This window comes from Gymnodraco acuticeps, unplaced genomic scaffold, assembly GCF_902827175.1.
Source record: "Gymnodraco acuticeps unplaced genomic scaffold, fGymAcu1.1, whole genome shotgun sequence".
Lineage (NCBI taxonomy): Eukaryota > Metazoa > Chordata > Actinopteri > Perciformes > Bathydraconidae > Gymnodraco > Gymnodraco acuticeps.
Window position 1 is genome coordinate 161,613 of NW_022990289.1, and position 15,746 is coordinate 177,358.

A 15,746-nucleotide genomic window follows, 5' to 3' on the forward strand; every position below is an offset into this window, starting at 1 on the left:
GCCACAATGGTGAAATCAACACTTTAGATTGGAATTTAATATGTGGCTTGGCACTAGCCATTAATACAAACAAAGATTTGTCCTATAGAGTGGTTCCTAAAACTATCCTTTTAATGGTGATCAATATTGTAACCAATGAGATCGCTACTTTATTCACACGTGAATAAAAATGTCTTAAAGAATGAATTGTTAACATGATGAAAATATTGAAGAATATGGTTCTACTCTGTCAGTGTGTTTTAGGATGATTATCATTTTACTTTAATAGTTTCCTCTTTACTGCTATTTTTAATTTACCAAATGATTAATAAATCTTTCTGTCTTTACGTATTTATGAAGTTAATTCAAGTTATTTAAATGTGCGTTTCGTGAATAAGTGTGTTTATGTGTAACTCACTCATTCCCGTTCTCCTTTCCTCCTCCCCTGGTTTTCTCAAGCCGTGACCCCGGCCTCCTCACTTCTAATCGACCATGCCAACTCCTCTGATTCTGTCTTCTCTTCAGTCCATCAGCTGTTGAATCCATCCGCTGTAACTTTTGTAGGCAGCCATTGGCCCAGTCACATCTGCAGCCCCATCATGCCACTGTTGTTGCACTCCTCCTTTACAGTCTCTCTGCTGTTTTTATGGAGGGCGGATTCTGCTCTCATGTCTATTGTGCCAAATCTCGCGGCGCAGTTTGGAACTTCATGTCCTGTTTGAGGGACCGATGAGAGTATCTCTCTGTATGTCAGCATGCTGGTTTGGTTCTGGATGCCACAGGTGGAGATAGTTCTGGCTGCAGTCTTGATGTAGTCTTGTTGTTGTTGTTGGTTCAGCTCTGGTTCTCTGTCTGTACGATGGAGAAGGAGGAGTCTCCTGTTGGGTTAGGTCTCGTTGTCTGCTTGGAGGGTCGGGATCAAAGCCTTTCTAACTCAGAGGGGGAGTCCAGGTCCCGGTACACATTACCTATAAGAAGTCTAGCACACTGATGTTAAATAAATCCAACCCTTTCCACTCTGTCTCTTTCTAATCATACTATCTGTCTTAGTTGTTAAATGCCATCTAAACAACATAATTAATGTTTACTTATGATATTACAAAAACTAACTCCAAAAATTGTTTCATCCATTGTTACATATTTACCCAACACAACTCTGAAATACTTACATGTTTCCAGCATCACATATTCCACACACTATGAAAGAACATCTCCATATCTTCTCTCATTTTACATCCCACTGTTACTTCGAACAATAGTAAACCTGCAGAGCACACCAATCGGATCACAGTAATGAAATTTGAATCAAGTGTAGGCCTATGTCTTCTTTCTGAACATTTATTTATATTGTCTACATTTGCAAACAGTTCGAGTGTAAAATGTGTTTTGCACAATGTATTTACACTCTACAGATTCTTGAGTTTACTCATCTCCTGGTGCTGTCGTTGTAAAAAATGTTCAATCCCTTATTGTTTTGTACCAGTTTACCAAACAATACCGGCCAGCAATGTAATGATTAAACTCTAAGCTCGCATAAGTTTCAAGGGTGTGATACCCCCTTTCAGCCACTAGATGGCAGCAGCAGAAGTTTCAAGGGTGTGATACCCCCTTTCATCCACTAGATGGCAGCAGCAGAAGTTTCAAGGGTGTGATACCCCCTTTCAGCCACTAGATGGCAGCAGCAGAAGTTTCCAGACAAAGGGAAACGCTCTACCTTGGTTTAATATATAACAGACCTCTGGCTTTAAGCTTTTAGCATTGGTCTGTTATTTAAACCCCAGTTTTAAACGGCGACTCGATCTGATATATCGAGTTTTCAGGTTTTGCCGTGCAGGATTCAAACCTCGCATTCACACAAACTGCACCATTTCTACGCCACTCAGGAATAAACACCTGCAGATCCGCGCCAAACTGCTCTATTTAACGTCACGCAGGACTTTCGTCTACCTGTCGATCCACGTTTACGTTTTGTATATAACTTTCCTAACATAGTAAAATATGCATTGTATATTCCATTTAAACTATAAAAACACTGTGAAACGCCTACAGACAATCCTAAAGTTTTAGCGTATCCAATTACAGACAGGCGACTTTCATCGTCTGCTTACCTTATTTGCAAAGTTGCAGAGTCCTGCTGATTGTCTGAGATGTTTGAAAGCGTCTGAATTCTTCCTCAGCTTCGTTATAGACGTCGGGTCACCATTTTGTTGGAGATTTGGAGGGATAACTGGTCCGCTTTTCAAATCTCCGCGCGTTCCTATGAAGCTGGTTATAATACAGGAAGGAATCCATATCTACAAAGTAACCGTTAACAATAATCTACTTTAATGGCAATATGACAATGCAATACAATCATTACAATACAACATGATATATTACAGTTATATTGCAATGCTTAAGGAGTAATGCCGGCTTACTCCTGCTCTAGTCCGCATACTGCAGAGCTACTTTCACCCGAGCGCAGCATGTGAAGAAGAGGCCGAACGCCAGGGATCCACCGGATATATACCAGAGTAAGAAGGAGGGGTTTGGTGTTAGGTCAGCTGGTCATCTTTTCAGGTCATCTCATTGGGAGACGCAACGCAGCAGGAAACGCAGCAGGAAACCAAACAGGCTCACTTTCCAACAAAAGGTCTCAAGGCCTGCATACCTACACCTCCCCCACAGAGCTATAAAACCCTGTTTACTCCAACCAGCCCAGAATGTTTATAGCCATTTGTAGTCCTTACATTTATGAAAGGATAAAACAGAGAAATCAATATAAAACACAAACACAGGTATTGTTTGAACAGTATTCACTTAACTGCTACTGTTGATAACCACCAGAGAAACCCAAGGGACCTCTCTTAACATCACAAACACTGCAGCTAGATCTAAGTTGAATGCAAATCAGGACATGCTCTCACCTTCCCCCATCTTCCTTTGTCCTCAAAAACACATGTCAACAGGCCCCAAATGCAGCTCACAGTTTTACCCAAATTATTCCCATTTTAAGCTTATCCATAGTTTGCTAACATGAATAAATACAAATATAACTCTACAATAAGCAACATGGTGACAGTAGCTAAACCAGACAAGATAAGAATCTGCATTGACCCAAAGCCTCTCAATCAGGCACTTCTCAGGTCCCATTACCACATGCCAACGCTAGAAGACGTCTTGTACAAACTGCCCAAGGCTCGTGTCTTCACACTGGTTGATGCTCGTGACGCCTTTCTCCAGTGCAAGCTTGATGAGGAAAGCAGCCGCTTGACGACATTCTGGACCCCATGGGGTCGGATGAGATGGCTCAAACTCCCGTTTGGAGTCTCAGTGGCGCCAGAGATCTATCAGCGCAAGCAACATGAGCTGCTATCAGGCCTGGCTGGCATCGAGCCTATTGCGGATGACATCCTGGTGGTCGGGTGTGGCGATACGGACGCAGAGGCTGAAGAGGACCACAACACCAACTTAAGAGCTCTCATGCAACGGTGCAGGGCTGTGAAGCTCAGATTGAGTGAACGCAAGCTGCAGTTCAAGCTCAAAGCTGTACATTTCCACGGCCATGTACTGTCTACAGAAGGACTGAAAATCGACCCAGAGAAAACTCAAGCAGTGTTGGACATGCCGACGCCCACGGATGCTAAGGCAGTGCAACGCATGATCGGGTTTGTGACATATCTGGCTAAGTTCCTGCCAGGGCTATCGGAGATCTGTGAGCCTCTTCGCAGACTCCTGGATAAGGACACAGCATGGCACTGGCTGCCAAAACACGATGATGCAATACGCGAGATAAAGCGGATGGTCACCAACACGCCGGTTCTCAAATATTATGACGTCACAAAGCCTGTAACGATCCAGAGTGATGCCAGCATGAATGGACTGGGGTGCTGCTTGCTGCAAAAGGGGCAGCCCGTAGCCTTTGCCTCACGCGCACTGACACGGACTGAGCAAAACTACGCTCAAATAGAGAAAGAGTGTTTAAGCATAGTTTTTGCATGCCAGAGATTTCACCAGTACCTATACGGCAGGGACACAATCACTGCAGAAACAGACCACAAACCACTGATCACCATCTTTAAGAAGCCCCTCATGAATGCGCCTAAACGCCTTCAGGGCATGTTACTGCAGCTCCAGGGGTACAATCTGGATGTTGTTTACAAACCAGGCACGGAGATGTATGTCAGTGACACTCTAAGCAGGGCCACTCCACCGTATCGTGGTTCCGACACCCCCTATGTACGACAGGCGGTGTGTTCCATGGACAGCTTTCAGGTGGAGGACTCAGAGCTGGATCAGGCACAGCATCTGGATGTTACTGACTTCAGGTTTCGCCAAATTGCCCAGCACACAGAGATGGACGATGTATTACAAGCTTTGACATCAGTAATCCTCAGGGGATGGCCTGATTTCAAAGAGGACACCCCCCTCTTGGTGCGAGAATACTGGCCCTTCAGGGATGAGCTCAACGTGCAAAACAGTGTGCTATACAGAGGGCAGTGCGTTGTTATCCCTAAGGCCTTGAGGGCAGAGTTGTTAAGACGCATACACACCAGCCACATCGGGGGGGAGGCATGTTACAGGCGCGCCAGGGATACGCTGTTCTGGCCAAACATGAGAACAGAGATAAAAGACTATGTGTCGAACTGCTCTGCATGCAATGAATATGCACGAGCCCAGCAGAAGGAATCATTGATGTCGCATGATATCCCAACACGTCCATGGCAAACAGTGAGTATGGATATCTTCTCTTACGCTGGCCAAGATTTCATCGTCCTAGTGGACCACTATTCAGACTTCTGGGAGATTGATCTTCTGCCGGATCTATCAGCTGACACTCTCATCACACGCTGTAAATCTCAATTTGCACGCTACGGACAGCCAGACAAAGTGCTCACAGATAATGGCCCACAGTTCGCCTGTGAACAGTTCAGGAAGTTTGCTGCAAAGTGGGGATTTAACCATGTCACATCCTCACCCAGATATCCAAAATCAAACGGCAAAGCTGAGTCAGCTGTCAAGATAGTGAAATCACTCTGCAAGCGGGCAAAGTTGGATGGCACGGATAAATGGCAGGCCATTCTCCATTGGCGCAACACGCCCACAGAGGGGTTGGACAGCAGTCCAGCCCAACGCTTAATGTCACGAAGGCTGAAGACTTCGCTGCCGGTTGCGGACAGCTTGCTGCAACCGTGGTTAGTGACGGGAGTGACGGAGAAGCTGCGGTTGAAACGGCGGCTTGCAAAATCCGCCTACGACATATCGGCAAGGGACTTACCAGAACTGAATGTTGGGGAACACATAAGGATGAGGCCTCTTCCAGGAGATCGCACAGGCCGTTGGCAACTGGGTCAATGCCTCCAGAAAGTCGCTCCTCGCTCATTCGTAGTGGAGGTGGACGGCACGCTCTACAGGAGAAACCGGGTGGATCTGCGGGTTGCGGAGCGCTCAGCCCGGATGCGACAGCTGGTAGGGCCGGAGCAGAGCAGCCACACGGACTGGGGCCATGTCAACGCAGAGAGGGCTGCAGGTGGAGCTCGAACCGACCCGGTCCAGGATGACACAGGTTTGGGGGAGCCTCCTCACTCTCCAGGGGTCCCGGCGCAAGGGCGGGGTTTGACACCAGGGAAGCCAGTGAGTACAGAGAGCCAAGCTGTATACTCGCGGTGTGGTCGCCTGTTACGGCCGCCGCAGAGACTGAACCTGTGATACAACTGGGAACATTGTCACTAAGTCTGTTGGACTGTTAAGAAAAAAAAAGAAGAATGGTTGGATATTATTATAGTTTTGTATCGGTACTTGCATGGTTAATCAGTATTGTAATTGTTTTCATGTATTGGAGGTTGACAATGTTAAAGTGTTAGCTTTACACAATGTAGCTCTTACCTGCACTTTAAAGTGACATGCTGATGTTGTTTACAGCTAAAGGAAAGGAGATGTTACAGATATGGGCATCTGTTAATGCCTGCTATATAGTGACGCCTGTTGGCGCTTTAGTAAACTGCATGCTGACACAGGCTTACACTGTGATGTACTATATCCGCAAGCGCGGGAATATACATGTAATGGAGTTGTGAGTTACGGAATAAAGCTGCAGACTGAAACACCTCGCTGCGGGGAAACGGTGGACCTAGTGTCCCGATCGGAGTGGGAATAATAATAATAATCCGTGCATTTTATCCATTAATTTCCCCAACATTGTGGTGAAAAAAACACACGTTTAATCCATGTTGGTGTACTACAACTACAAAAAGCATCGGTTTGTTTTCTCATCAGGAAATGCAGACCGGCACAAACAAACGATTTTTAATCATCATTCTCACGATCATTTAATCTATCATATGTTCGCCGAATTGACATGAAAGCACTAATACATGTAGTTTCATCCACTTGAGTTTACAACTACAAAAATAATCGATTTGTTTTTATATCACATCCTACGGGACGAAATTCAGTAGCTCTCACTACCGATTTTTAATCCTAATTTAATCATCATCTTCACCACGATCATTTATGTTTATGTTCGCCGAATTGACATGAAAGCACTGACAAATAGGAATATTCTGTAGTCAACTTCATTAAAACGTTATTAACGTGCCTAAACTCAGTAATTCACAATTTCTACGCATGACAACACACTTTGTCCGTGTTTGGCTCTCTCGCCGCACAGTGAAGCGTTCCCGCATTGACGTCACTTCCGGCTTCCCCCAAAACTTCGAAGGAATTTCCCCGCGATGTTCGAAATTATTGATATTTAACGGAACGGTATCGCTTTTTCTTTTTTAAACTGACGGTTCAAGATTACTAGTAGCCCAATATTTCATTGCACAACAGTTGTTGGGATGCTGTCACAGGCTCTTTAAACTTTGGTTAAAGAGACAGATATTTGATTGGACACCCAGTTTAAAGTGACAGTGATGCTAATGTTGCTCCAGGTCTGCTTTGCAAACAGGAAATGATGATGATGATTTGGTGAACATGTTCGCCTTTAACTTTGAAAATGTTGAGATTCTTGAAAGTGACTAGTGCTTTTCAAAATTCAGTCTCTGACTCTTGCACTGGATTTTGTAGAAACCTTTTAAATCATGTTATGGATGTTCTCTTTTTGACCATGCCATTCCTTAAACCACTTTGAAACACTGTGTCTGCCATGACTCAGCCTGCTCTCTCGTTCTTCAGGTATGTTTCTGACCACGGTCCGGGGGAGTACCGCTCTCTGTGCCAACACAAGCTGCTGACCTCTCTGCAGCTCCCGGCCCCTGCGGCCCGCGTCTACCCCCCCACCCAGCTGGAGTGGACTGCCAACCAGAGGAAAGGCACCATGCTGCTGGATGTACACACCTACAACGGTAAGAAAGAAAACATTAGCATCATGAAACCTGACACATGATATCGGCAGCACAGTGTGAACCTAAACAAGCTTTGTTGTTTTCAGATGAGAAGCTGACCACTGAAGTGGAGTCATGGACCACAGGAGAGGAGCTGGCTGCATGGCTCCTGCATTATAGGTACTTCTGAACAAGCAGTGGATCTACCTCCATTTGAAGGTCCCATGTCATGGCCATTTCTACTGATCATAATTCCATTGTTGAGGTCTACTAGAATAGATTTACATTGTTCAATGTTCCAAACTCACATTGGTTCTCATACAGCATCTCTGTATAGTATGTGTATTCACTCTGTCCTAAATGGCTTGTTGGAGCTCCTGCCCCCCCCCCTCCAGTGTGCTCTGATTGGTCAGCTCGCCCACTCTGTTCTGATGAGTCCACCACCGTTACAGCGGAACATCAGTGTTTATGTTTTACAATGGCGTTTGTTAGCAACCAGAAAATGACACCAGTAATGACAAACAGATGAGAATGCTGCGTGGGGTCTGGGTGCCGTGTTGGCGGGACGTTGCGGGGCTCGCTGCTCCGCCCTTTGAGACTCGAGGAGCGGACAGGGTGAGCTGGGTTACTGGTGTCGTTTCCTGGTTGCTGCGTGGGGTCTGCGAGACAGCGCATTGGTCCATTTGGACCTGGGTATCGTTACGTCACTATACTCAGGAAGAAAAAAATGAAAAAAGAAAAATCTCCAACGAGGCGTTCTAGAGTTTTACTCGCTACAGGGTGTACTTTGAGGGTGTGTGACTCTGCAGACCGTTTACATGCAGAAAAAGCTACATGACACACAAGAGGACGGGTAATAACCAGAAAAGCATGCCATGGGAGCTTTAAGATTTATATGTATATTATTCCCAGTTCATCCTTCTCTGTGTGGTGTAACCCCCCCGTGCTGTTTTCAGAGGCGCGCCGGAGGCAGTGCAGGGCTGGTCGGTGTCTCTCCTGACGGATGAAGGCTGGTCAGATCTGGCCGGCTCAGACTTCGTCCTGGATCTCCTGGCTGGAGCTGAAGCTGAGGTGCTGCCCCCCCCAGGGACGCCCTCCTCTACACACTCCGACTACCTGTTCAGCAGCCAGGGGGACAGGTAGAGACTGAACAAACGGATGGTTTTTGGGTTTATCCAGGTTTTTTTAAAAGAGTATGTTCTCGTAATGTGCTGCTCTCCCCCCCCCCCCTTCAGGATGCCAGCTACAGACCTGGATGACTTTATTCCACCAGCACCCCCGATGCAAGCTCCTGGGCTGCCTGCTTTTGAGGGAAGCTCCTGGGGGAGAGATTATCCACAGGAAGGTAAGAGGGATAACATGCTTCAGGACAAATGACGGCTAAAAGTATGGCCATTTTGTTCTTTTGCTTTAGAAGTTTGTACAGTTTAGTTGTTTCAGGCAAACTCAAGCCCTTAGACTCTGCCCTTGTGGAATATCAAAGATGTTATCAATGGCCCCCACATGTCATTAGTACACGTACTAATTAGTACTCCAGTGTACAGTAGAGCAGTGCTTTGTGGCTTTATCACAGCTTGTGTGCTGAAACAGCTTTCTGATTCAAAGAGAGCCAGAAGCATGGCTAACCTGGACATTAGGCCAGCTGAATGGATGGACTGAAACCAAATGGATATTCAGACTGATCATTATGCTACTGGATCAAAAACAAGATTTAATACCTTTTTTAATCGTCACGTTTATATCGTGTTCATACAGTACGATATAGATATATGTTATGTGTTTAGCTGAAGGTGATAGGGCACATAAACCTTAGTGTTGGGGTCCGGTTTTTTTTCTGTCTTACCTTCTGATCTCTCTCCACCTGTCTGCAGGCCGTGGGAGACAGATGGACGCTTACGTTGATGACCTGTTTGACCCTGTACTGGACCAAGGACCTCCGGTTAGTGGTCATCAGACTGTGTGTGTCTGTGTGTTTGTCCGTGTCTGTCTGTCTGTCTGTCTGTCTGTCTGTCTGTCTGTCTGTCTGTCTGTCTGTCTGTCTGTCTGTCTGTCTGTCTGTCTGTCAAAGTTTGGAGGAGGGTGTATTCAGAAGAGGGCTTTAGGGCCATTGTGGCAGATAATAACCCTTCACTCGATTTTCTATAGTTAAAACTGTAACTAATGTAAATGTTATATTTACGTTAGATTCTCCAGAGAGTGTTACATTTTATACTCAGGGGGGATCGTGTGGTCTGGCTGTATCTTATTACTGAGCGTGTGAAGTCTGAAGTCACTGGGTTCTATTTCGTCCCTACTGACCGCCAGAGGCGGTGCTTTAGCACTGGATATGTCCATCGCGCACATGCGCAGCTCGAGTACCAATAACAACAAAGTCACCTGTGACCCACGTGACACCGGCTATATCAGCCGGTGTCGTCAGAGGATCTGTTCCTTTCATCTTCTCACTGCGCGAGAGTACCTTGGCTACATTTTTGTAGTCTACAGCGTTCGTTCGGTTGGAACATTTGTCAAGGATTCTCTGCAAACAGCTGGCTGCGTGCAGCTTCGCGACTCATCCAGTCGGGGCCGCGGGCTTACCCGTCCTCCAGGAGCTGTGGCTGGCTGCGCAGAGACTTCGTTCGGACAGGTTGGTGTCGGCTTGGTTGGTGATGGCAGTGTTTCCGCTCCCTCTCCCAGCCTAGTTGTCCTGATTACTGTCTGTTTGCTTTTGGGCTTGAACTTTTTTGGTGACGGAGGTGTTTCCGCTCCCTCTCCCAGGAGTTGCCCTTGCTGTACTTGTTCTGGCCGCGGCGTTGTGCCAAAATTCATTAGCATTGAGCTGTGTTTCTTGTTTGGCTAATTAGCAGCAGCGGCTGCAGCCACTCGGCTGACACCGGGATAAGCACCGGAGTTTCCCGTGCTGTTTTTTCTTTAGAAGTTACCCAGCTAGGTGAAGGCAGTGCTCTCGCTCCCGCTCCCTCTGCCGGTAACGTGGGTGTAGCTACATCCCTTTTTCTGTTCGGCGAGTAGCAGCACCGCTCTACTCTTCCCGTTCAGCAGGTAGCTGGTGAAGGCTGTGTTCCCGCACCCGCTCCCGGTTACGCTGCATCTGGCATTCGTCTTTAATTTAACCAGTGAAGGCAGTGTTCTCGCCCCCGCTCCTGGTAGACGCTAAACTGCCTGGGTTCCGTTAAGCAGGTAGCTGGTGAAGGCTGTGTTCCCGCACCCGCTCCCGGTTACGCTGCATCTGGCACGCCTCTAGCTCAACCAGTGAAGGCAGTGTTCTCGCCCCCGCTCCTGGTAAACTGCCTTAGTTATTAATCCAGCTAGGTGAAGGCAGTGCTCTCGCTCCCGCTCCCTCTGCCGGTAACGTGGGTGTAATTACATCCCTCTTTCGGTTTGGCGAGTAGCGGCGCGGCTCTACTCTTTCCGTTAAGCAGGTAGCGGGTGAAGGCTGTGTTCCCGCACCCGCTCCCGGCTACTCTGCATCTGGCTACCTACAGAATGGCTCATTCATGTAGCGCCTGTATGGCCTCTCTTGAGCCCGAGGACGGCCACGACCGCTGCCCCTCTTGCCTCGGCCTCGAGCATCTAAGGGAGGCTCTCACGGTAGGTGCCTGCATGAACTGTAGCTGCATGCCCCGGGCACTCAGAGTGGCTAGAATCACTGAGGTGGAACGTCTGGCGGCAGCCAACGGACACCTCTCCTGGTCACATCCTCCTCCAGATCAGTTCGTCCGTCCCCGGCGACTTGAGGGAGCGATGGCCATGGGTGCACCCCCCAATAGGAGGACAAGAAACAGGCTGTCCTCTAAAGTGGATCAGCTAGCTACCGACATGGACACGATGAAGTCGCTCCTCTTGGCCCTTCAGCCAGGGCCCGGTATAGGGGCTGCTAGTGTGCCGCCTGCCCCTCCTTCGGTTGGGGCGCCACAGGTTGGTGTCCCTCTTTCTAAGAGGGGCTCTACGGCAGCGTCCCCCTAGCACCCCAAGGGCCCCGGCTTGGGACCTGCCCCTAGTGCTGGATGCCCTATCATCTCCTCCCTTCGAGCCCCTGGCCCAGGTCGGGCTTAAGTGGCTGTCCCTGAAGGCAGCATTTCTGCTTGCCATAACCTCAGGGAAGCGAGTCGGAGAGCTTCATGCCCTCTCCGTAAGCAGTACATGCCTGAGGTGGAACTCCGATGGCTCGGGTGTCACCCTCTGGCCGAATGTGGCGTTCCTGCCCAAGGTGCTTCCACTAGCCCACTCCAATCGGCCTATCTAGCTGGCACGCTTTAACATTCCACAGGAGAGCGGCACACCTGAGTTGCTGTGCCCTGTGCGTGCCCTGAGGGCGTATATTGATGCTACGGCCTGTATACGGCAGTCAGAGCAGCTCTTTGTTTGCCATGGCGGCACTAGGAAGGGTCGTGCTCTCTCGAAACAGCGGCTGTCCCACTGGGTGGTTGATACCATCACATATGCCTATGGGAACAGTGGCCGACCCCCGCCATCAGGGGCCAGATGCCACTCTACAAGAAGCATCTCAACATCGTGGGCTGCCCTAAGAGGGGTGCCCCTGGAGACCATCTGCGCCGCGGCGTCATGGTCGTCTTCTGGCACATTCTCCAGGTTCTACCGGGTCAATGTCGCCACTCCTCACCCTCTGGATGTGGTCCTGTGGCCAAGCTCCGCTGCTTCCAGCTAGGTGAGTAAGTGCTTGGATTCTTCATGACATGGTTGGTATAGGTCATCCAGTGCTAAAGCACCGCCTCTGGCGGTCAGTAGGGACGAAATAGAACGATAGTTACGGCTGTAACTACGGTTCTATGAGTCCCGGATGACCGCCAGAGTATCCTGTCACTCAGAATTATTGTGTGCTCGCGAGAAGATTCTGGGAACAGATCCTCTGACGACACCGGCTGATATAGCCGGTGTCACGTGGGTCACAGGTGACTTTGTTGTTATTGGTACTCGAGCTGCGCATGCGCGCGATGGACATATCCAGTGCTAAAGCACCGCCTCTGGCGGTCATCCGGGACTCATAGAACCGTAGTTACAGCCGTAGTTACAGTTAACTATCGTTCTGTTTCCTGCTTTCTGTCCAGTAACTACGTGTGTGTGTGTGTGTGTGTGTGTGTGTGTGTGTGTGTGTGTGTGTGTGGTGTGTGTGTGTGTGTGTGTGTGTGTGTGTGTGTGTGTGTGTGTGTGTGTGTGTGTGTGTGTGTGTGTGTGTGTGTGTGTGTGTGTGTGTGTGTGTGTGTGTGTGTGTGTGTGTGTGTGTGTGTGTGTGTGTGTGTGTGTGTGTGTGTGTGTGTGTGTGTGTGTGTGTGTGTGTGTGTGTGTGTGTGTGTCTGTGTGTGTGTGTGTGTGTGTGTGTGTGTGTGTGTGTGTGTGTGTGTGTGTGTGTGTGTGTGTAGTGTGTGTGTGTGTGTGTGTGTGTGTGTGTGTGTGTGTGTGTGTGTGGTGTGTGTGTGTGGTGTGTGTGTGTGTGTGTGTGTGTGTGTGTGTGTGTGTGTGTGTGTGTGTGTGTGTGTGTGTGTGTGTGTGTGTGTAGGACATGGAAAGAGTAGCCATGCTGAACCGCAGGATGAAAGGAGGTGGAGGGATTGGACCCATGTATGGAGCTGGTAGGAAAACATCGACTTACATACATTCAATACTGTGGGCAATCCCCACAGGAGCAATTTGGGGTGAAGTGTATGTACACAGGACACAGGTACATGCTGACTGAGGGGATGGAACCAGTGGAAAACCGTATTATTCTTCACATTATATCCACACTGTGGATCATACTAACTCTGTGTACTGTAGAGAAACGGTATACAACCTAAAACATTAAGTAGCATTCGGCATAGGAAAGACAGGGCCCCTAGGTAGAGGGCTCCGTCTGTGTTTATAGAACTAGGATTACAATACGTAACCTATCGTTCTATCTCACACAGGCTCCGCCCTCTACTGGACTCTATGGGTACCCATGAATAAACGCCCTGTCGCCCTACAACATCGACCCACCACACTGCCCCTGACCGGCCTTTGGTTAACAGCCATCGCACCCCAACTTCCTATCACCCGGTTGTGACCGTGGAGAAGTCGGGGCCTCAGCTTACCTGGCTGGGTAGAGCTTAATCGATCTGAATAACCCCATAGCTCCGCCCCGCAGGTGCCAGCGCAAGTGACTATACACTGCGCACCCCGTTTCCAGGTCCCTAAGGAGCATGGGAAAACCACACTCACGCCGTCGAACAAGGCTGTCTACACAGCCATACCTCGTGGAGAGTGTGCATGGACCTCAGTGGCCGTCTAGCTGTATAACCCTCGACCTTGAAGAACTCGTTAGGTTCTTGGGAACAGAGGAGGGGTTCGGTGTTCGGAGTGTCACCCTGCTACGGTCACCACGAACCAGAAGGCAACTCGGGTGCACCGATAGAGCGGTCAGTGCGCATACTCTCTTGGCAGAAGTCAAAGCAAGCAGCAAAGCTGTTTCTTTTTGCTTCCCTCTCTCTCAATGATAGTGCCTACAGGGAGGAGAGCTCCAGAGGCTCAATGGTTCTGTAACCAAAGCCTCGAGCACCAATGGCAGTTCCCATTGCGGGGTGGAGATATGCACCACTGGGCGCTGTCTCCTGATCCCCTGCAAAAAACGCTTCATAAGCGGTTGGCTAAAGACTGGTCTGCCGCCAAATCCTGCATGACAGGACGATATGGCTGCTGCATACACATTGACTGTGGCATGAGCAAGCCGCTTGTCCACCAGTAGCTATAGCTAGGATGGAATAGAGCCCAATGTACCGGACAAAGCGCAAATACCTGTGTTTTGGCATTCTAGCAATTTCGACATGAAAGTAATGGGGATAGAGTCCAGTAGAGGGCGGAGCCTGTGTGAGATAGAACAGAGTTTGACGCTGGTAGTTTCACTTATAAAAACGTTTTCCACCGTTTGTCAAATAATCAGATTTTAAGTCTCATTTGGGATTCATGTGTCTTTGCAAACTGTATTTATAACGGATCATTCTGTTTTTCAGGTATACCCATGACAATGCCAACTTATCCTATGGGTAAGATTGATTTGAAGAATAACGCTTTTTGTGTCCTATCGGAGTCTTCAAGCTTTGAATCCTTTTGAGTGGCAGAAAAGTGACTGCATGAGAGTTTTCTAAACTATGTTTCTTTGTTGCCTCTGCTCACAAACACCAGTTAACCCTTCCACTCAGAGCTATGGGGCTCCCATGATGCCAACCATGACAATGCCAGGTAATACACACACCTTTCATTCAAGTACTTGAGTAAATGAGAATACAACTGTAAATATTATGTCAAGTTTACATAATCCCATCAAGATTAAAAATTATTAATTGAAAAACACTTTCAACACATTCAATCACAATAAACTGGAAAATACAGAAAAAAGACCACTGGCTCCAAACATATAATTTAACAAACCTGTTCTGGACAAATACATTTGATATAGGTATATATTATATACTGTATATATATATATATTTGATAGACATTATGGAAATGAAATCCCCCACCCCTCAAAACTGTTCCAACAGTAGGATTGTTTGTGTTTATTTGATATACTTTATTGTACCTATATTCTGATGTTTTTACAGCAGCCTGTTAAAAGCCATTATATATGTATATATATATACATATATATATATATATGTATATATATATATATATACATAATGATTGCTATGTTGTATGGTTGGTGATTTAAAGGTCTATATATCACAGGTCTCAGATATATATACAAAACATGTCTCTGAAGTGTTTGGCTCCAAACACCAAACAGATCATTGCAGCATTACCCATAATCCCCTCTGTTTCAGCCCTGTTTCCAAAGTGCTGATTCTCTGTCTGTTACTTTAGATGAAAATAAGGAGCCCCTCCCCACGCCCCTCTGAGAGACATTTGGTTAAAAAGAACACAATGGTGCTCTAGGCGGACATTCAGGTGATAAGGTGGGGGGGGGTTACCTTGGTTGCTGATTGGCTAATGGTTACACAAGACAAAACATCGCTATGACATCATAAAGTGGCCAAAATCTGATCAGCTCATTTTCAGACAGGTTTTTATAGAAATGGATCAAAAAGAGAGAGAATCTTTGTTCCTGAAACTTTCAGAGTCTCTTTCCACAGAGGGGACACATGTTGATGTAGAAGAGACATGAAGAAGAGGGGACACATGTTGATGAAGAAGAGACATGAAGAAGAGGGACACATGTTGATGTAGAAGAGACATGAAGAAGAGGGGACACATGTTGATGTAGAAGAGACATGGAGAAGAGGGGACACATGTTGATGAAGAAGAGACATGAAGAAGAGGGGACACATGTTGATGTAGAAGAGACATGAAGAAGAGGGGACACATGTTGATGTAGAAGAGACATGAAGAAGAGGGGACACATGTTGATGTAGAAGAGACATGAAGAAGAGGGGACACATGTTGATGTAGAAGAGACATGAAGAAGAGGGGACACATGTTGATGAAGAA

At 47.5% G+C, this 15,746-nt stretch overlaps 1 protein-coding gene across 1 annotated transcript in view; it reads left to right on the plus strand.

The window, feature by feature from the left end:
- myo15b (myosin XVB) overlaps window positions 1-15,746 on the plus strand; it is a 102,758-nt gene that overhangs the window by 51,632 nt on the left and 35,380 nt on the right. The window contains exons 29-36 of the mRNA XM_034221838.1: window positions 7,138-7,307; window positions 7,394-7,466; window positions 8,243-8,425; window positions 8,522-8,631; window positions 9,158-9,225; window positions 12,802-12,874; window positions 14,270-14,302; window positions 14,442-14,498. Of these exons, the coding sequence (XP_034077729.1) occupies window positions 7,138-7,307; window positions 7,394-7,466; window positions 8,243-8,425; window positions 8,522-8,631; window positions 9,158-9,225; window positions 12,802-12,874; window positions 14,270-14,302; window positions 14,442-14,498 (767 nt within the window). The remainder of the gene's footprint in view (window positions 1-7,137; window positions 7,308-7,393; window positions 7,467-8,242; window positions 8,426-8,521; window positions 8,632-9,157; window positions 9,226-12,801; window positions 12,875-14,269; window positions 14,303-14,441; window positions 14,499-15,746) is intronic.